This window comes from Rissa tridactyla, chromosome 6 (assembly GCF_028500815.1).
Source record: "Rissa tridactyla isolate bRisTri1 chromosome 6, bRisTri1.patW.cur.20221130, whole genome shotgun sequence".
Classification (NCBI taxonomy): domain Eukaryota; kingdom Metazoa; phylum Chordata; class Aves; order Charadriiformes; family Laridae; genus Rissa; species Rissa tridactyla.
Window position 1 is genome coordinate 9701867 of NC_071471.1, and position 18177 is coordinate 9720043.

Genomic DNA, 18177 nt, shown 5'->3' on the forward strand with positions numbered 1-18177 from the left:
CCTGGAGGTATTTAAAAGACGTGTAGATGTGGTGTTTAGAGACGTGGTTTAGTGGTAACTTGGCAGTGTTAGGTTAACAGTTGGACTTGGTAATTTTAAAGGTCTTTTCTAACCAGAAGGATTCTAGAATTCTATTCCTATGCTCCTTGTTTCGCCCTATGTATATATGGGTGTTCCTGCCATCATGGGGCTTCCAGCTGCTCTCCTGCAAACACAAATAATAGATAGTAACATTGAAGCAGTGTACTAGTAAACTCAAAAGTTTGGTAAATTAGAGGTGAACATTTTCAGAGAGGTATGTGCCTAACTCGAGTAATCCTGGGGAAAAAAATTAATCTTGCTGTACGGGCTTTTATCTTTGAATACTCAATTTGGAGTGAATGTCAAAACACCGCTGTATAGCTTTGAGAGCTCCTTCTGTTCATCTTACATTTGCAGTGTGCCAACAGGGTCTTTTTTTTTTTTTTTTTCCTTCTTTTTTTCTTCCTCCCAAACTCTCTGTGCTGCCGGGTTGGGCAGAGCAGAGATCGAGCACAAGGCAACTTTTGCAATTCGTGTGTGCAGGGAGCATGGCCGAAGCGTGCCCGGGGCATCTGGGGCGGGCTGGCACCATCACAGCCCACGGCTGGGGTTGCTCCTGCCCTATGTGCCTCCTCCCTGCCTGACTCGCAGCCCGCCGTGCAAAGCAAAGAGTGTCCCCAACTGTACGTTAGTCTCTGCCTGAATTGCATAATTCCCAGTGTGTGGTCTGCTTGGAAAGTCTGAGAAAATCTGATCTGGAAAGTACTGGGGGTAAGGTTGGTAGGGGAAGGAAGAGGGAAAGAAGGTAATTAAGGAGTTGTGTATAATGTTTTTCCATTCTTAGTCAACAAACATATTTTTCAGGCACTTTATTTAGACTGAGATAGATCAAGGGAGATTGAAAAAAGTTAATTACTTGGGAAGGGGCACAATATCGCCTCTGACTGCTTGAGCTCCGAGTATTGAAAGGTTAGTGAGCTGCATGTGCGTAAATCCCTTAGAAATTGAAAAGGTGTGGCAAACAAACGGCAAGAGGTACCTAGAGCTAACTCAAAACATGAAGATACAAGAAAATAGCTAATTGGCTTGTGCTTCATGACCTTTCTTGAGTTATATGAAGAACAGACACGAACTGCGGTATCTGCTTGGATTGTTTACAAGTTTGTATATGCAGGTTATTCAATTAAAGCAATTGCATGTCAGTGAAGTCTTTTAAGTATCGCTCGAAAGTGATGGGCTTCTAAATTGCCTTTGTTTTTCATTTATCTTGGTTAGTGACTAGAAACCCTGCAATGTTTGCTGTAGGAAACTGCCCAAATTTACGTTTGTACAAAGTATTTTTGTTCAGAGTAGTTTCATGGCTGCAATCCATCATGTTGTGTCATGTCAAATTACATCACTCCCGTAATACAGCTGATACTTAAAATGGTTGTTTTCTCGGATTGAATAATTAGTCTTAGTTTCCGGATACCTTTCTATCTGTGATATCCCAGCTTAGGCAATAGCATGTCTCAGGTCCGTGGCTGTCTTTCCTCATTTAAAGCTGATAGTTTTCATTCGCCTCTGCTGAATTCCTTCCCTTGACGCTTTTACAGACAATGAATGTTGCCCGTCCAGGAACATGGGAATTTCCTCTTTTGCGATTGTTACCGTTGCTGAAATTTAACTGGAGTTTCAGGGCTCTGCTCCATATCAGCAGAAAACTCCCAGTGGAAACTAAACGTGTGCAAGTGCAAAGAAAGGACTTATTTTTCTAAGCACTAATTTATCCAAAGAAGGAAATAATTTTAGGGTATTCAGTTATAAAATTTTTCAATTTCAAACTCAGATGTGAGTCTAGAAAAAGTTCAAGTAAATGCATTCTCTCACCATTTTGGTTCTAATTTTGCGTGAATAGGTGCTTTGCATAAATCCCACGGTACATTAGTGACACTTGTAAAAGGGGTGACAGTTTTTATACAGATTCCCTTGTAACATCAGGAAGAGATTTGCACAAAGAATGTGGCTAGAAAATGGCCAGAACTGAACAGCTTGCTAATGTGTTTGGGGTAATTCATCAGCAAATATCTTTCCTTTGTAACTGGCCTTTGTGCTTTGTACATAGAACAGAACAAGACAGAAATTTGCCATGTCCATGGGACTAGGGGTGGGGTCTGAGCCTTGCCTTTACAGCAAGCGGCTGTATGGAGGAGGAGGAGGAGGATAGCTAATTGTTGGAAGCCAACTATTCTTCAAGCAGAAGAAATGTTTCAGGATAGGATGCAGAAGTGTGGCTGGCTGAACAGCGCGGAGGCACTCCTCCCAACCATAAGGACCGCTTAGGGATCATTACAAACTGTTCAACTAAAAGTTGTCTGAACCTGCAATGAATTATATGTTAGTTACTTGGCTCAGAGGTGATGTTGCAAGACCTAACAGTGTCTTGGGGTGCATTTTCTGTATCTGGCGAGAGCACGATGTGGTCCAGTCTGACCCATATATCCTTTTTTTTCTACCATCCATGAAGTGACATGCTTATCTTCCAAAATTGCAAAGTTCAGATTTAAATGGGAGAAAAAGCAGCAGGCCAGAGAGCTAGTTCCTATTGGAAACCAAATCCAAAGAGACCTTAAGGACTTTCAAGGGTTTACAAAAGGAGCCATACTACATTGCAATAGGCAGATGTTTTCCATATGTTGTTGAAGTGAAACTTAAATATATCGAGGCAGGCATGTACAGCAACGTGAAGTTATATATTTTGGTATGAGCCTGGGCTTCAAATTGAATTATGCATAGACATCTTAAGAAAATGTGTGAGAGAGGGTTTTGCATATCTTTGTCTGTCTGCAGTTGACTCTCTCTGTCTCCTTTCTATTCCTGGAAATGGCATCCTTAACTATTTATGTTCAAATTTACTGTCATGCATGTTTAGTTCTCTTAATAACCAGCTATTCTTTCCATATGCTGCTTATTTAATTTGAAAGTCTGAATCTCAACAAAGGAGAAATATAGCTTTTATGTGCTTTCTAGCCTTCTTTTTTTTCTTTTTCCTTTTTTTTTTTTTAATTTAAATCACACTTAGTTTGGTCTAGGAGTCAACAGAGTACCATCCAAATCTGAAAGCTCATTAAGCAGCCTTCTCATGATATTGTACTTCAGGATGAAAATTCTAATTAATAGGATTTTCTTTTTTTTTTTTTTTCTTTTTACACCTACGTTGCTATACCCGCAATGATTCGTTCTACTTAAGTTATTTATTTACCTTCTTGGCCTAGTATATATTTTTCTACAGTGTGTTTTATGCCTCCCTGTATTTGTACTGATGATTCTTGAAAACTGGTGTCTCCAGGGGTGTGCTGATTTTTCTAGAGTTATCTCTTGCTGTGGGATAGGGACATACGTTGAGTCACTGGCCTCTCATTTGCTCCGTTTTAGGGAACTCGATGCTGCTGCGTGTCCTGCCTGCTCTGTATGAGAAGCAACCGCAGCCAATAAACCCCCATCTGAGGGAGCTGGTGGCACTGATGGCTCAGCTGGATCAAGCCGAACAACACCACCTCCTCAGGCTCTTCCAGATTGTGGCTAGGAAGAAAGAACTGGGGGTAAAACCATCTTTGGAAGATCTTACTGCTAAATGCTGCACCTCCTTTTGGAGGAGTTTATTTGTTTCAGATGACTTGGCACGGTCTGTCTGCTAGCTGCTCTCCGAACAGTGAGGAGTCCCATAACATGCATGACAGTGCTTTCCTACGATAATTCCCCATGAATTCTTTAATTTCATTCCAAATTTTCCATCTAATCGTAAAGAGAACATAACAACGACTCTGCTGGACCAAAATGTTTGTGTTAAACCAGTTTTCTACTTTTTTTGGCTCTTTTTCTGTCAGCTGAGCATGAATTCGCTTAACTACGTTTCCGTCAGAATATATGAAATGTATTAAATTACATGTCAAGGAAAATAAAAATTAGTAAGGAATTGATTGGGAGTGAGATGTAGGTTAATTAAGGCAAAATATATCATGATTTGCAAATAGCATGTCATCGACAGCACCCAGTGCATTAGAAAAAGGCACAAAACTACTACCTGCTTTGTGAATTTATGAAATTCATAAAGTCTTTGGAAAAGAAGAGTCAACAGTAGTTAGTATCTTTCCCTGGGTAGCCAAGGAAACTTTATCATAATACGTAGTCCCAGATGAAATAGAGATCCTTTCAGAAGCAACGACTTGTCAGCTGGAGGAGGCTGGGGTGCACCACTGGCTATTGTGGGGCTCCGTGCTGGTGTTGCTTTGTGGTATCATTATTACTATCATTATCATTTATTACTACTATAACATTATCATTTACTACTACTACAACAATTTATTCAGCCACCCACCTGCAGTGTTTTGCCAGAGCGATAGGTATCGTCTTGCTAAAACTGATGACCCTCAAAAAAAAAAAAAAAAAAAAAAAACCAAAAAAACAACGAGAAGAACGAGGCACTTTATACTCCATTTCTGTGTTGAAATGTCTTTTACACAGATGCAACAGTTTCTCTGAATCAGAGGTGTATTAGTGTACATGTGTGTTTATATAAAAAATAATCATGCAGTCAATAGTTGTACACACGGTATCCTGTTTGTAAGATGATTTTAAGGACTATACCCCTTCAGCCTCTTGAAAATTGTGGTGTTACAAGACATGACAACTTCCCTAAAGCATTTTTTTGTGCAGTGAGGATCTTGCCTCTTATTTTTCCCTCTCTTCCAGCTATTAACATTGTCACGTTATTTAGTTTCCGGTAGAACCCAAAAATTTCTACTAGTACTTTAATTTATTGTTGGGGAAGGCTAAGTCCTATGTTGTTTTAATTAAAAAAAAGTATAGGACTGGCCCAGAGCAAGGGAAATATTTTGGTGAGGGTTTTTTTTTTTTTTGTTCTTTTTTAACAATTGGGCATTTCCTTACTTACATATGCATAACTGCAATATTTCAAGGCTACAGCTTACCCTTATTCCATATGTTGAACTGAACTTTGATTGACCTCAGTGATAGCTCTGTGCAAAGGTCAGCAAGGGCGGAAGGCTATTTTACTAAATCAAATTCTAGTGTTTTATTTTTATCACCCCAATGTACAGTACCTCTTTTGGTTATACGTGTTCACAATTAAAAAATATATTCACAGTTTGCTTCTGTCTGATTTTTTTTTTATAGGTGCTGAAAGAGTGTATTCCATTTCTATTTGGACACTTGAGAGACCCTAACCATAGTGACATTATTCTAACCATACTTACAGAAATAGCAGGCTATGAACCAACAGCCTTAGCCACTTTTCTTCCGATGCTGAAAGAAATTGGTGAGAATTTTCCGAGTTTGATTGGGCAAACAGCAAAGATCTTTGGAGCTGTTGGACGTATTGATGAGGTAAGTTTAAAAACAAAAGTAGTTGGTTGGTTGGTTTTGGGGTTGGATTGTTTAGGGTTTTTTCCTAAATCTTGTATAAAGTAATACATCTAAGTATTCCTTTCTTCACAAGTAACAAAACTACCCTACCAAAACGTATTCCTAGTCAGAAGACCATGGTAGGTCTAGACTGTAAAACCAGTATGGCTATAGGAGAGTAAGTACCACAAAACTCGGATGTGGTATTTTAGTGTCTGCGACTGCCCTTTGGTCTTCTAACCAAGGAACAGTCACGTAGTAACGGGTCTCTGTAGAAATGGCGTGGAGGTTAGCGGGAAAGAAAGAAACTTTCTAAAAGAGCTTAATGAGCATGAAAAAGATGAATATTTAAATTCTCATAACTGTAAAGATAAATATATAAATTATTATTATTTACTGTGTATCTAATCTCTGCACATATATGTTCTGTTTATATGATTTGTCTTTTTATGGAATTGCTAAAACTCCTGTTCGATAAAAACACATAATTGTCATTATTCCAGTGGCTTAGCTAAGTTAGGTTGCAGCGTTACCTATATGTGAAATGAAAGGCAGAGAAAAAGAAAGGCATATTTTGCACGCGCTTTGTATGATATCATATTTTAGATGCATATAGCCTTCAGGAATGTTGTAATCATGCCGTGAAATATGAACTTCCTCATATAGTGCAAGCCAGATATTTTGGCTTTGTAGCCATAGTTACCTGGATACTTCAGACAAATGTCTTTATAATGAAAAGGGCCAGTGGTGATGCTGGGCTTAAACCTCATCACAGGAACATCTTGGTCTGGGATCTGACCCAATGGGAACATTATGCCTAAAAGGGATTTACAGTGACAAACTCTTAAAAAAATTATGGGAGCTTCATGGCAGCCTAATGAATTTGCATGGAAGTTTTTGCTTTAGTCATAACTGTGTTGTCTGGATGCGGGAGTGATGTTCACATAACCCAGGTGCCATGACCACACTCAAACACACTGTACAGAGACCCTGAGCAGCTCTCAGGTCCCAGAGCCCCCTGCCCTCCCCAGAATACCAGCTCCAATGAGCAGCCCAAAGGTCCCTCTGTCCCCAGCAGCGAGGGATGCTGCTCATGAAGATCCAGTGTTAGCCCTGTCCCACTGGGACTGGGAAATGCCTTAGACCCCGACGAGACCCATCTTACCCTGCTGCTATCCACTGCTCCTAAAAATACAGCCTGGAGGAGATTACCACCATGAGCTTGTGAACTACCTGTTTGCTCAAGACCTTGGGTGTCGTGAGGACACCAAACTGGTTAAACTTATTTATCACATGTCATGATTTTTGATGAGATTTTATTTTCATTCCGAGGTATGAGCTTTTGTGTCTTTCACCACTGTTAATAGGCATTTTCCTTCCACATCAAATCATTGTTCTGTAAAGGCAAAAATAATGTTCTGCTGAATTCAAAGAGTTTCTTGTAAATAATTCAAATTTTTATGTCTGTGGCAAAGCTCAATTATATAGCAGAAAATGAATGATATGTAATACCATTTGCTGAAGTGTGGCACTGTTGCCTGCCGTACAGTAACCTGGATAATTCATTTCAGCAAAGAACTGAATCCTGCAGTTTTTGTGTCCTTTCAGTGATCCTTGAGGTAAAACTTGCACTAAGTCAACTGGAGTTTGTCTGTGTCAAGGACGACAGGTGTCTGATTGCTGTGGGTACAGCATAGGAAGACACTATACTTGCAATTTCTACTGATCTTGAGCTTTAAAATGCAATTCATCTTGTAAGAATCAAAACCAGATTTGGTTTGGCTTTGTAAATCTTATTTCTGTAGGGGGGAGAAGCCAAAAATCACATTTGAAGACTGTGAGCCAAATTAAGTTTGTTCTCTCCGTGTTTACGTACATCACCCCAGCAAAATTTACCTTTGTAAGAACTGCAGCTGACCATGTTTAATTCTGTGTTTAGGACTTAAGAGTCAACATCTCCTAGAAGCTTTACAGCTTATAACTAGCTAATCCTCAAATGAGCATAGCTGGGATCACAGTTTAAGGATTTAATTCGGATTCTGTATTTTAGCATGTTGACCCAGCTCTTGCCATTTGAGTGTCTCTGAGGCTCCTTTTCTGCTGTGTTCTGCTACTTAAGAGGGACAGAATTTATTTTGCTTTATTTTGTTACTGTTTTATACCAAGAATAAGCAAGCAACCAGTTGGACATGTTGGATTTCATGTATTGTTGGAAATTATAGACTACAGCAAAGTTTACAAAGAAATGATTTACAGAATATTTTCTCCTTATATATTGTAATCCATTGGTTTGTGTGCATGCATGTAGCTACCAAGCATTACACGCGCAGCTTGGGCAGGCCTGCATTGAATAATTAGTCTCCAGTCTCTCTCTTGTAAGTGTTGAGTAATTGGCATTACATCCCGTGTCGTATGCCTTGTTTTTCTCAGGAGCTGTGAGCTGCTGATGGAGCAGCAGACTGCATTCCAGCCCGCTCTGCCTCCATGAATGCCACTTGTTTGCAGAGATGGCTTTTTTTTTTGCGTGTTTGTAATGGGCTTTGTTTTAGTGACATCCGGGAGACCTTTCACTAGATACTCAAAAATATTGATAAAAGCAATATGCAAAGGATGCCAGAGATGAACTTTCCCATGTGAGACAAATGGCTCCTCTCCTCTTGTGTTCTAAAAAATATCCAAATAATGGAAGAGCTGCCTTTATTGAAATGTCTAAGTAGTTACCAGTGCTCTGCTCTGGTGACTTGATTTTGTTTCTGCGGTCACCTTTGAGCTGTAACAGTCGTGAGGCTGCTGAGGGGTCACGCTGGGCTTGATGGTGGTTCTCCCTGCACTGAGGCTACCAGAGGCTCCTGCCACCAGTGCCAGGCTTGCACAGCACTGTCACCCAGACACAGATTACACATGTTGAAACCTCACCACTGGATCTTCTCCGGAGGTTGTCCCCACTCTGTCCTGTCTCCTCTGTGCTAGGTAGAGGAGCCGGGGTGGCAGAAAGGGGCTCTTAACGCTGTGCCTCAAGCCAGGGAGAACATCTTGGTGAGAAAACAAAGGCAAGCTCCCAGGTAAGGAGGTGTCCAAGCACAATGTCCAGGAGCTTTAGGCTGGCCTGGGGACCAGGTAGATCTTGGGCACTGTCTGCAGAGCCCTGGTACCCCAGCCCAGTCTGGCAGCTGCCTCTGCCAGCACTGCAGCTCTTTTCTGGGTGCCTCCTGCCTTTCCTTGGTGGGGTGCAGAGTCACTGTTGCTCTCAAAGAGCTTGAATGTGTTTCTGGAGGCGCCACGCTGCCAGTTCAGTTATTCCCTCTGCTATGAATTGTGCAGAAAGAGCCTTAAAATGTGCTTGGGTGATGGCTGGGCGTTGCATGCTGGAGCCAAGGCAAGTCCCTGTTTTGGGTGCAACTCCTATGGTAGAGTTGCTGAGGTGGGCTTAAAGTTTCCCATTTTCTACTTGTGCAATATGTTTGTTTCATGATGTGGGATGAGGTCTGCTCCCCTCATCACCTGGACATTTTCACATAGTAAGTTCCCTCTTCCTTCATAGACATGTAACTGATGGTCTTTCTCTCGCCTTCTACTTGTGAGATTTGTCTCTTTACCCTAAGGATTTTATATTTTATTTCAGGTACCTTGAGTGCTTTGTGGCCTGCAGTTCTGTGGGCGTATGAGGAGATAGTTTGGCGGGAACTTCGTTGGTCCATAATTGCCTGGGGTTGCAGCAGACCAGACATGGTGACTGAAGGGTCTTTGCGGCTCTTGTGTGTTTCTCTTGTGAAACACAGTGGGTCTCTCATGCTCCTTCTTTTCCTTGTAAAGGTTTTGTTTGATTTATTCTGGCAGTTCCTAGTGCAGATTTTGTTCCCACCCTATCATGAACCAAGAGATAGGTCGTGTCTCTGGATGTTCCCATGCAGATCAGGCTTCTTGAAAGGGCAAAAAAAATGCCTTTTTGAACACACCATGGATTTCACTGATGTATGGAGCATCACTCACTGCAATGCAGGCAATCAGCCTGTGATAAAATAACTAGAAACACATCTGGCATCATAAAAGCTGGACAGATCTTAAAGGCTCAGTGTATAACAATGAGTACACCCACAAGAAAGAATTGAAATAGTACTCCGATCTATAAGCATAACTACTAAATTACAAGCATTACTGCGGCCAGTTAATTTATTTAGATGAGGTCCAAATAGAAACGTGCAAGCAGCAAAATAGTCCCTGCAGACACATGTGCTGCTGATGGTCTCGCCTCGCAGCCCGCCATGGCAATGCCTTCCTGGAAACCTCTCTTGTCACTTCTCCCCCTCCTCCTTTTCCTGTAATGGCGCCGTGTTACAGATATGCCGCTGGCTCTTACTTATAGATGTGCATCAGCATCCCCTTCCCTGCCAAGCAAAACAAATGGGAAATGAAATGACAGTGGTAGTGTTGGAATTTTATTCATTGACATTTTATTTCACTGGGAGGTTTAGTTGGGCAAAAGATGCAGCAAGGATTGAGGCCTGACCCTTTATGGTATAGATTGCAGATATGAACAGAAAATCCTTTCTGCTGGCTTCTAGAAGCAACCTCTTGTGCTTTCATTGAACTGCACTCTCCACCTTGGCAGTTCAGGCAGACCCCTGGAGAGATGAGAGGTTTGGCTGAAAATAGATCCCTTCATTTTAAATGTTGCCCCCTTGTTTATACACGCCACTTCTGCTGATGTCAGGGACAGTCTCATGGGTGAAGTTGAAATCAGAACTTGTACCTCAACCATAAATTTGTGCAAAGCAAAACACCATCTTGGGGCATAGGTCAATCGAACATTTTAATAACTTTTTTTCCAATAACTGTATGTTTTGAACCAACTGGAAATCAGAGTTACTTCGGAAAGCCTTGTGATCTCTCTTTGTGGTCTCCTGAACCTGATTTTAAAATAAAGTAAAATACTTTGCCACGCCTCATTGCTCATATTTTAGATCTTCACCTACTGGCAGATGTAATGCCATAAAGCGCAAGGGATGCTTATGAAAAAATACATGAATACATAAAATAAGCATTGTTAAAATAACAATGGGTTATGTATATATAAATAGGCTTTCTGAAAATTTTTGGATAAAATTGTGGGAGGAATAATGACTGCTTTCATGTTGAGCTATTTTGCTGTAATTTTGTTTTGTATAACAGTTACATATTATATTACTCAGTAGAGTTTATTGTTCTTTTACCTCACTCCAGGCGAGTAGCAGCATTTCAGCATGGCTGGAGACACTCCAGCTGGACCAAAGTGACATGAAAATGGTCAAAACTTCTCCTCTAGTTACGTCTGCTGCACAGTTTGTTTAGGAAACAAAAATGTGTTTTAAATGTTAATTGAGCCTGTGTTTATCTCTTGGAGGGGGGATTGTCTTCCAAATAAACTAGTGAGTATGTACCAAAAAGTCAACCTCTTTCAAACCGTGGAGAAAAAAAAGCTCATTCTGTCACACCAGCCCAGCCCAGCCGAGGATGTAGCTGTAGTTTTTCCCCATATGGCTGAAGGGAAGCAATTTGTCTGATACGCTTTTCTCATTTATCTCTGTCATGACACAGTGTAGCAGATCCTCTTTTGCTTAAAATAAGTTGACTTTTTCTTCAAAAAAATGTCTCGCTTGTGATGCTTGGGCCATGTTCTTCTGAAGTCCCCCATGTATTTTTATGGCCCAGCTCTACTTGGAATCAAACTTTCAGCAACTTTTTCTCTCCTGTTACACGGTCCCAGAAGAGCCCAGGTAATAATGCTATTGCCCTGCAGCTTGAGGATGTGTGTGGCACACCACTTCCACTCCTTTTCTGCTAACCCTTGGGAAGAAGAGAATTTTTTATTTTCCTAAAGTGCCTTTGTTTGCATTTCAGCACAGGGTCTAAAAGCACAGTATTTCCTAATTTCTATAACAATCTGCTGAGCACCAAGTGGGTTTCACTGAGCAGAGCCATACCTGGTTACCCTGGTGGAGGATCTGATATGAGCTCCTGAGTTAATTGCTGCTTTCTCTGCTGCTTTTCCCACTTAGATATTTTTAGGACTGTGGAACATAATACACTTAGGACAATTATCATAAAACAGGGGAACCCTAATGCATTTCTTTACCTTTGGGGTTTGTGTTTTAGTATGTGAATTTGTACATATACACACAGAAATAGTTGGAAGTGGAATTGTGTGCCCTTGCCAAGCAGAGATGATAAAGTATCTTTGCTAGAAAATATTCGCATGTTTAATATTATGATCTGAAACAGCCCCTTTAATCCTAATTTGTGGGGGATGTGATCTCGCTGATAAATTGGTGAGATCACATCCCCCTGATAAATTGGCTAGCAAAACTTTGGCTACAGAGGGCGTATCAGACTTCAGTGCGTTGGCAGTGATTGATACAGCTGCCAGGCAGCGCCTTATCGCCTGTGATGAGATCTTAAAATGAAATCTCATTTTAAACTTCTCCTTGTTGCAGCGTTAGTCACGGGTCTAATCTGAGTGTTGCTCCAAAATGAATTGCTATGAAAGGAGAGAACCTCCCCTGTGATTTACAAGGTACTTTAATCTCTCGCCATTAGCGAGAAGAGGTGCTGATAGTCCCTCGCTCCTGCCTGCTGCACCTCGCTCCTCTGCCAACGCAGTGCCGGAAGAGTCCCACTAAGTCTGGGTAGCACCAGTGACGACAGGCTCTTAGGTGACACTGCTCAATATAGCAAACCAGCAACACCCAACGGGTCCAGAAAGGAAGTCGTGACTGGGAAACATTCTATGGTCTGAAAAATAGATGTTTGCTCCTGGCTAAATATTTGTAACAGCTAATGGCATACGCAGAATTCACTGCAATTGCCTGGTGACACTTGATTATTTGCAGTTATGGAGAGTAACATGGACAAAGAAAAATCTGGAAATTAGCCCATTAATACAGTGAGATTGTAACAAAGACACAAAAACACAGTCAGTCATGGGTCATGCAGTGCCACAAACCACTGCAGACCTGAGCCATGGGGTCTGCTCCGGGCTGAGCTCAGGTCTTCCAGCAGGTTATAATGGGTTTATGTCTGTGCTAATACCTCCGTGAGCTCCATGTGCAACAGGTCGTGTACAAACATGAGGAAAAAGACCCCGGGGTAGAAGACCCTGTGAACTGGAGCAGCGTGTGTCAGCGCTTGGGCCCTTGCGAGAGAGTTTGCCTGCCACAAACAGCACAGAATAAAGCAAAAAACGGGCATGGAAACTGGGTATATGGAGGTGAAGTAGCTTGGCCAGGCTCATAAGGCTGATCAAAGATGAAAGGGGAGCTAGGTCTGCTGCTGGTGCTCTGAGCGATCAGCCAGGCTGATCTACCACCCTAGAGCAATGCAGAACCCTCCAAAGAGGCTTTATGGATTCTGACTCTAGTGTAATGTCAATAGTACACAAAAATAAATTCTGTGCTTGGTGCACTTGCCTTTTTATTAGTTATCATGGGGTAGCCACTATTCCCCAATGCCAATGATTTAATCAGTAGCATGCACACAAACCTCCCTTGCACAAGCAAACAATTAAATAATTTGTTTAAAATTGTTTTTGTCTCCTTGTGTTGTCTAGGAGCAAGCCAGAATATGCCTGATGTATCTGGTGAACCAGCTGGCCAACATGGAGCACTCATTTCACCATATTCTTTTGCTGGAAATTAAGAGTCTCACTGACACCTTCTCGAGCATCTTGGGCACCCAGAGCAGAGATATCTACCGCATGAGCAACAGTTTCACTGCCATAGCCAAGCTCCTTGTCCGACAGCTAGAGAACGACAACATGTCAGGAGCCAGGTAAAACTGGTTTTTGTATGATAAAGCCACAGCCATGTTTATGGCTGCGTGAGGCAGTATAAACTTATTTTAAATATATTCAAGTTGTGATGAATGAACAATCGGCTGAAAGTAAGACGTACTGTAGTTCCTCTAAGTTGCTATATTGACGTTTTCATATTGATCTTGGAAATCTCTCTTGTATCATTCCATATATGCTCATTCAGCTGTTGGATTGTGTTACTTATAGGGTCAGATAAGCATATAAAATATTTTACAGGCACCTGATGGACAACATCCCTACTTGTGGAAGTATCTTGAGGTATGCATTTCAAATGCAAGCATAAGGATGAGTGACACTAAAGCAGGGATCTGTAATTAAAGGGTGACAGTAAGAGCTGTGGGTGCACTGCAGAGACCAGCTCCATGCTACCAGGCAGAATCACCTCTGAACATCATACAGTAGAAATTGCGTCATTTGGCACTGAAGAATAAAGAAGCTGTTCAAGTTTTAGCACTTAAAGAATAGGAAGAAAGCCATGTCTCAGATAAGTAGACTAAAGCAATCTAAAAAGCTTCAGTTAAAAATAAATCAGTGAAATCAGGTTACGCAATTATCAAGATAACCACTGAAGCTGATGAGAACAATGACTGGCATAGCTCTCTGATAAAGATTTGCTAAAAGAAAGTCTGAAAAATTTTTCTCAAGCTTGTACAAAAGGATGTTCTGCTCACTCATCTTCTTTTAAATGAGCATCCTAAGGTTAAAGCATTGGGAGTGTTGCTGTATTCGTCACAGTAAGAATGTATTGTTATTTAAATATATGGTAGTAGTCACTTTTAATAGGGGAGAGATTTATAATTAGCATTGTGTATACTGAAATAGGTCAAGAGAGCACAAAGGAATAGTAATTCTGTGATAAAATTTAACACAGCTGTCAGAAAACTCATAACCATGAAGGACAGCCTTGGAGACAGACTTGCGGAGTTGGAGCCAAAACATTGAGGTCATTCAAGAAACAATTAATTGGTATCCTGGAGAGAGTTAAAACTGAAAAAGGAGAGGAACCTTGATATAGTCCCTCATTTTACAAGGCTGTAAGAAACGTCTGAACTTCACCTGGTGGCAGAAACCTCTGCTGAAATCGAGCCCTTGGCATTGGTTTTATGAAAAGTTTCAATGAAGATAGTGAAAAAGCCTAAGTGAAGATAGCACAGTGAGCATGAAATGACATGTGTGTTTCCCAAACTAGTCAAGTTCAACCGTGAAGGAGAGTATGCCAGATGTCACTTAATGAAGGGGACCAGAAAGGTGTCATGTGTTCTGGGAACTGCAATGAAGCAGGACAGGAATGCAGGCTTCAGTAACACAGCATAATAATTATTTACACGGCCCACTGTGGTGTCTTGATTTATGGTAGAAAAATTGCTTTATTTGCTAAAATGTTGATATTCCTATTCTTTATCATCTTTGCTTAACATTTATCTCTAGAGATGATAAAAACAGTAAAAAAAAAAGACGTTTTCATTAAAATGTTGTTGCTGCATTTCCCCATTTCTCTCTAAAATTCCCCTCTGTTAAGGACTTGCTTGCTGAGGAGTAGAAGCTTCTTCATCTGCCTGAGTGTAGTTACAGATGCAAATACTGTTTGGGTGGAGAGGCTGGGGGAAGAGAAGGGAGGAAATGATAATAATTTTTTGTGGATTTTTCAGAAAGCATCCTTATTTTCCTTCAGGAAAAAAACTCTACTGATTATACTGAGCATGAAAGGAAAAAGAGCTTCGGTTGTTTGCTTGTTTAAGTTGTATTTGCTTCCAGGTACCAACACAGCCATTCATATAGGCAAATGAAAATGTAACTGCTGTCTTTGGAGCATGACCATTGCCGTGGGTTCAGGGGACCAGACTCTGGAGGGCAATACGTGCGGGAGACCATGCAAATGCACCCAGCTCATTCCAGGGCTGCAGTGGAGCTGCTCAGAGTTTATTCTGGTTTGAGGATGGGCAGAGTTTGGCCTTAAGTCTGCAGCAGAAGCAACTTAAAATAGACTTTTCTCCACACTATTTGTTTTGTTGTTATCAGTTTTTAACCTTTCTGTTGCATAAATTGCTTCTTTTATGAGATGGGATGGTCCCTGTGATACAGCTGTGCTCGCCATGAGGCGGGTGTGAGCATAGCCTGAAGCGATGGGAAGGAAAACCTGTTCCTGGTGCTCCTCAGGGTAAGGAATGGTGTCCTGGGACATGTCTGCCCCGCACAGAGCTGTCTCGGGCCAGTGGCAGGGCCTGGAGCCTTTCAAACAAACTTTTCTGAAATTATTTCTTATTCTTCGTCTGCCTCTTGATTTTTTTTATTTATTTTTTTTTTAATTTTATGTGTTCCTGCTTCATCTGCCTAATCCTTCGTGACCCCGGTTCCCTGTACGCTTGCGTCTGCCATCATCTTGTTACCGCAATGTGGCTATCAGATCAGAGCAAGACACTGATTTTTCACAATTACAATTTATAGGTATTCTTTGGGTTTACAATTCAGGCCTGAATCAAACATAGTATCAGCTAAATCAGACAAGAAAAAGTATGGAGCAACACTTAGGGATAAAATGAGAGTTCTCCACTGTTTTAAGCGGTGTTTTTTCTGACTTGTGCATGGGGCTGGTTCAGACATCGATGTGGAAATTCCCTCCTAGCTCCAGAGCTGCTGCAGTTGCTGAACTGCAGGGCTTTTTAAAGAGTAGCAATCCAGAGTATTTATGCTGTGAAAGGAAAACAGGATTTTAAAATGTGTGGCTGGATTATAACCATTCCTTCCAGAATCATGTGTTTACATAAGAAGAAACTGGTTTCTTCAGAGCGATGGCTGGCTTGGAGTTGTTCGACACAGGGAATTTTACATGCAGTTAGTGGAGAGTGTAATTAAAACCATGCGATGCTCTGTTGCCCCTTACTGTCACAAAATTGCAAGTTATTCAGTCTCAGAGGTGCTTTTTAAGAACACATACAGAGATTTAATGGACTGATCCAACCTAGAAGCATAGCATGACCAACTAAAGGAAGGAAAGAAAGGAAGGAAAGAAAGGAAGGAAATTTAACGACACTTTCAAGCCATCATTCTGGGTAGGAACTGAGCATAACAGGCTCTACCAGTGCTACTCATTTTAGTGCAGTGGCTGGATGAAATTATCTCCTCTCCTTAAAGGAGCACATGGCATCATAGAGCATTCTTTTACTATTGTTTTACCTTTCATTTTCCAGAGTATTTGTCCTCCTTCAAATCAACATTTGTAGTGGTAAAGAGAGCTGTAATGGCATCTAAGACTTTCCAGTGTTGGTAAGGGACTATGGTGTGATTTAATTCAGTGCAGACTCCAAGAAGCCTGTCTGCATGAAGCATCCACTCCCCTTGCCACTCCGTGTCCCTTACCAGTGTCCGCCAGCGTCAGCTATGACAACGTTCTGGCCTCCCCCATTAGCACCCTGAGTGCAGAGGCTGCGGGTGAAGAGACAGAGGATGCAGCCTTCAGCTCCCTGTGGTACCTCAGCCTTGAACATTATCTGGCTGATGGTAGTTTCCATGATCATTCCTAGCAATATTTGGAAGCTCTTGATGGGCTTCCCAACTGTGAGCCAGAGGTTTTGAACTCACCATTGCTATCCACCACTTGCCTTCTTCAAACCCGCGCTTCCATCGTATTTGAGGAGGTGATTATGTCTGTACGTTAATGAACCACAAGGACCTGCACTTGATCCATTCGTGTTGCCTCTATCCACACACAGTCAAAGCCCTGGAAGCAATCCCATCTCGAGTGTATTTTTAGCAATTTCTATTTGTGTATGCTCTTTTTCCCATTTGAAGCACCTGACTGGTGGTGTTGATAATGGTGCTGGTGGTCTGGAGAAATGCTCTTCAAATTAATGCATCACTCTTGACTTGCTGACCTGTGTGTTTAGATCTCTTTCTACAGAGAATTTAAAAGCAGTGAAATGGTGATGAGCGTGGCATTATCTTCACAAGCCAGATCCTTATGATTTCTCAATAGGTTTGTGCATCCTTTTCCACTTGAAAACAGTTTGAGCATTGGTGTAAGCTGATCGTGCTCCAGCAACCTCAGCAATGTACCTAATGTCTCTTGCCAAGATTTCAAACAATAGTTTATTTTACTGTTGCTGGAAGGGGAGGCCAGCAGGACGGTCTGCCAGGCGTCCCGTTGGGTGTGGGGTGGAGGCTTCATTGAACATTTCGCTTGGGATATGTGCTTTTGGCTTCCCGGGAATTGATGCGAGTGCAAAGCGGGTACACGTGAGAGCAAGTGGTCCCCTGGGGTTGAGCACTCTGCCTCTCTCCCGCAGCGATTGCAGTCACTCTGAAATCTTGGGAACACGCAGGGTTTGAGGAGCAGCGGCAGCAATGAGCCCTGTATTTACTGACTTGCTGCTGCTTTACGTATGGCTAATAGGATTCATTAATACATTTCTTTAGCAGAAGCGTTTTCTTCTATTTCCTTTACAAAACCGTCAGAGGAGAATGCTGGACAAAAGGGTGTTGTTATAAAAGGCTATTTTTATTTCTAAATATCATCGAGGCTTGCTGGTTTGGGTCTGTCATTCATAAACCCCATCAGTCTATCAATCCCCTCTCTGTAGCCAGAGGGCTTTATATGTATATACGTATGTAACAGACATTTTCCTTAATGCTTAGTTCCCACAATGGGAGCAGTGTTGAGAATTATGTTGGAGTGGCAGCCTTCTAATAAATTAAATCTTGTCCCGCATCTCCAGAAAGATTTGTTGGTAAAGGTCATACCGAGGTTCTTTATTACAGAAGAATAATTTTTTTTTCAAAGTGTTCTGCAGTGTTAATGTATTATGAGATCTTGCCTAAATTAAAAACAAAACAAGACAAAACTTGCCAACTCCCCTGAGAAATATCCTGAACTGCCTTTATCAAAACAAATGAAAAAGTGCATTTTGTGA

The 18177-nt window shown here is 41.5% G+C and overlaps 1 protein-coding gene across 9 annotated transcripts in view; it reads left to right on the top strand.

Moving 5' to 3' along the window:
- Positions 1-18177, top strand: part of VEPH1 (ventricular zone expressed PH domain containing 1) — a 96893-nt gene that overhangs the window by 27631 nt on the left and 51085 nt on the right. For 8 of the 9 annotated variants that reach the window (XR_008467027.1, XR_008467023.1, XR_008467024.1 and 5 more), the window contains 3 exons: positions 3436-3602; positions 5197-5406; positions 13007-13227. Coding sequence is in view for 3 of the 9 variants with exons in the window: in XM_054205591.1 (XP_054061566.1) it covers positions 3436-3602; positions 5197-5406; positions 13007-13227 (598 nt within the window). In the remaining 6 variants the exon portion in view is untranslated. Of the gene's footprint in view, positions 1-3435; positions 3603-5196; positions 5407-13006; positions 13228-18177 lie in introns of those variants that run through there. The other variant, XM_054205594.1, reaches the window with a different exon arrangement.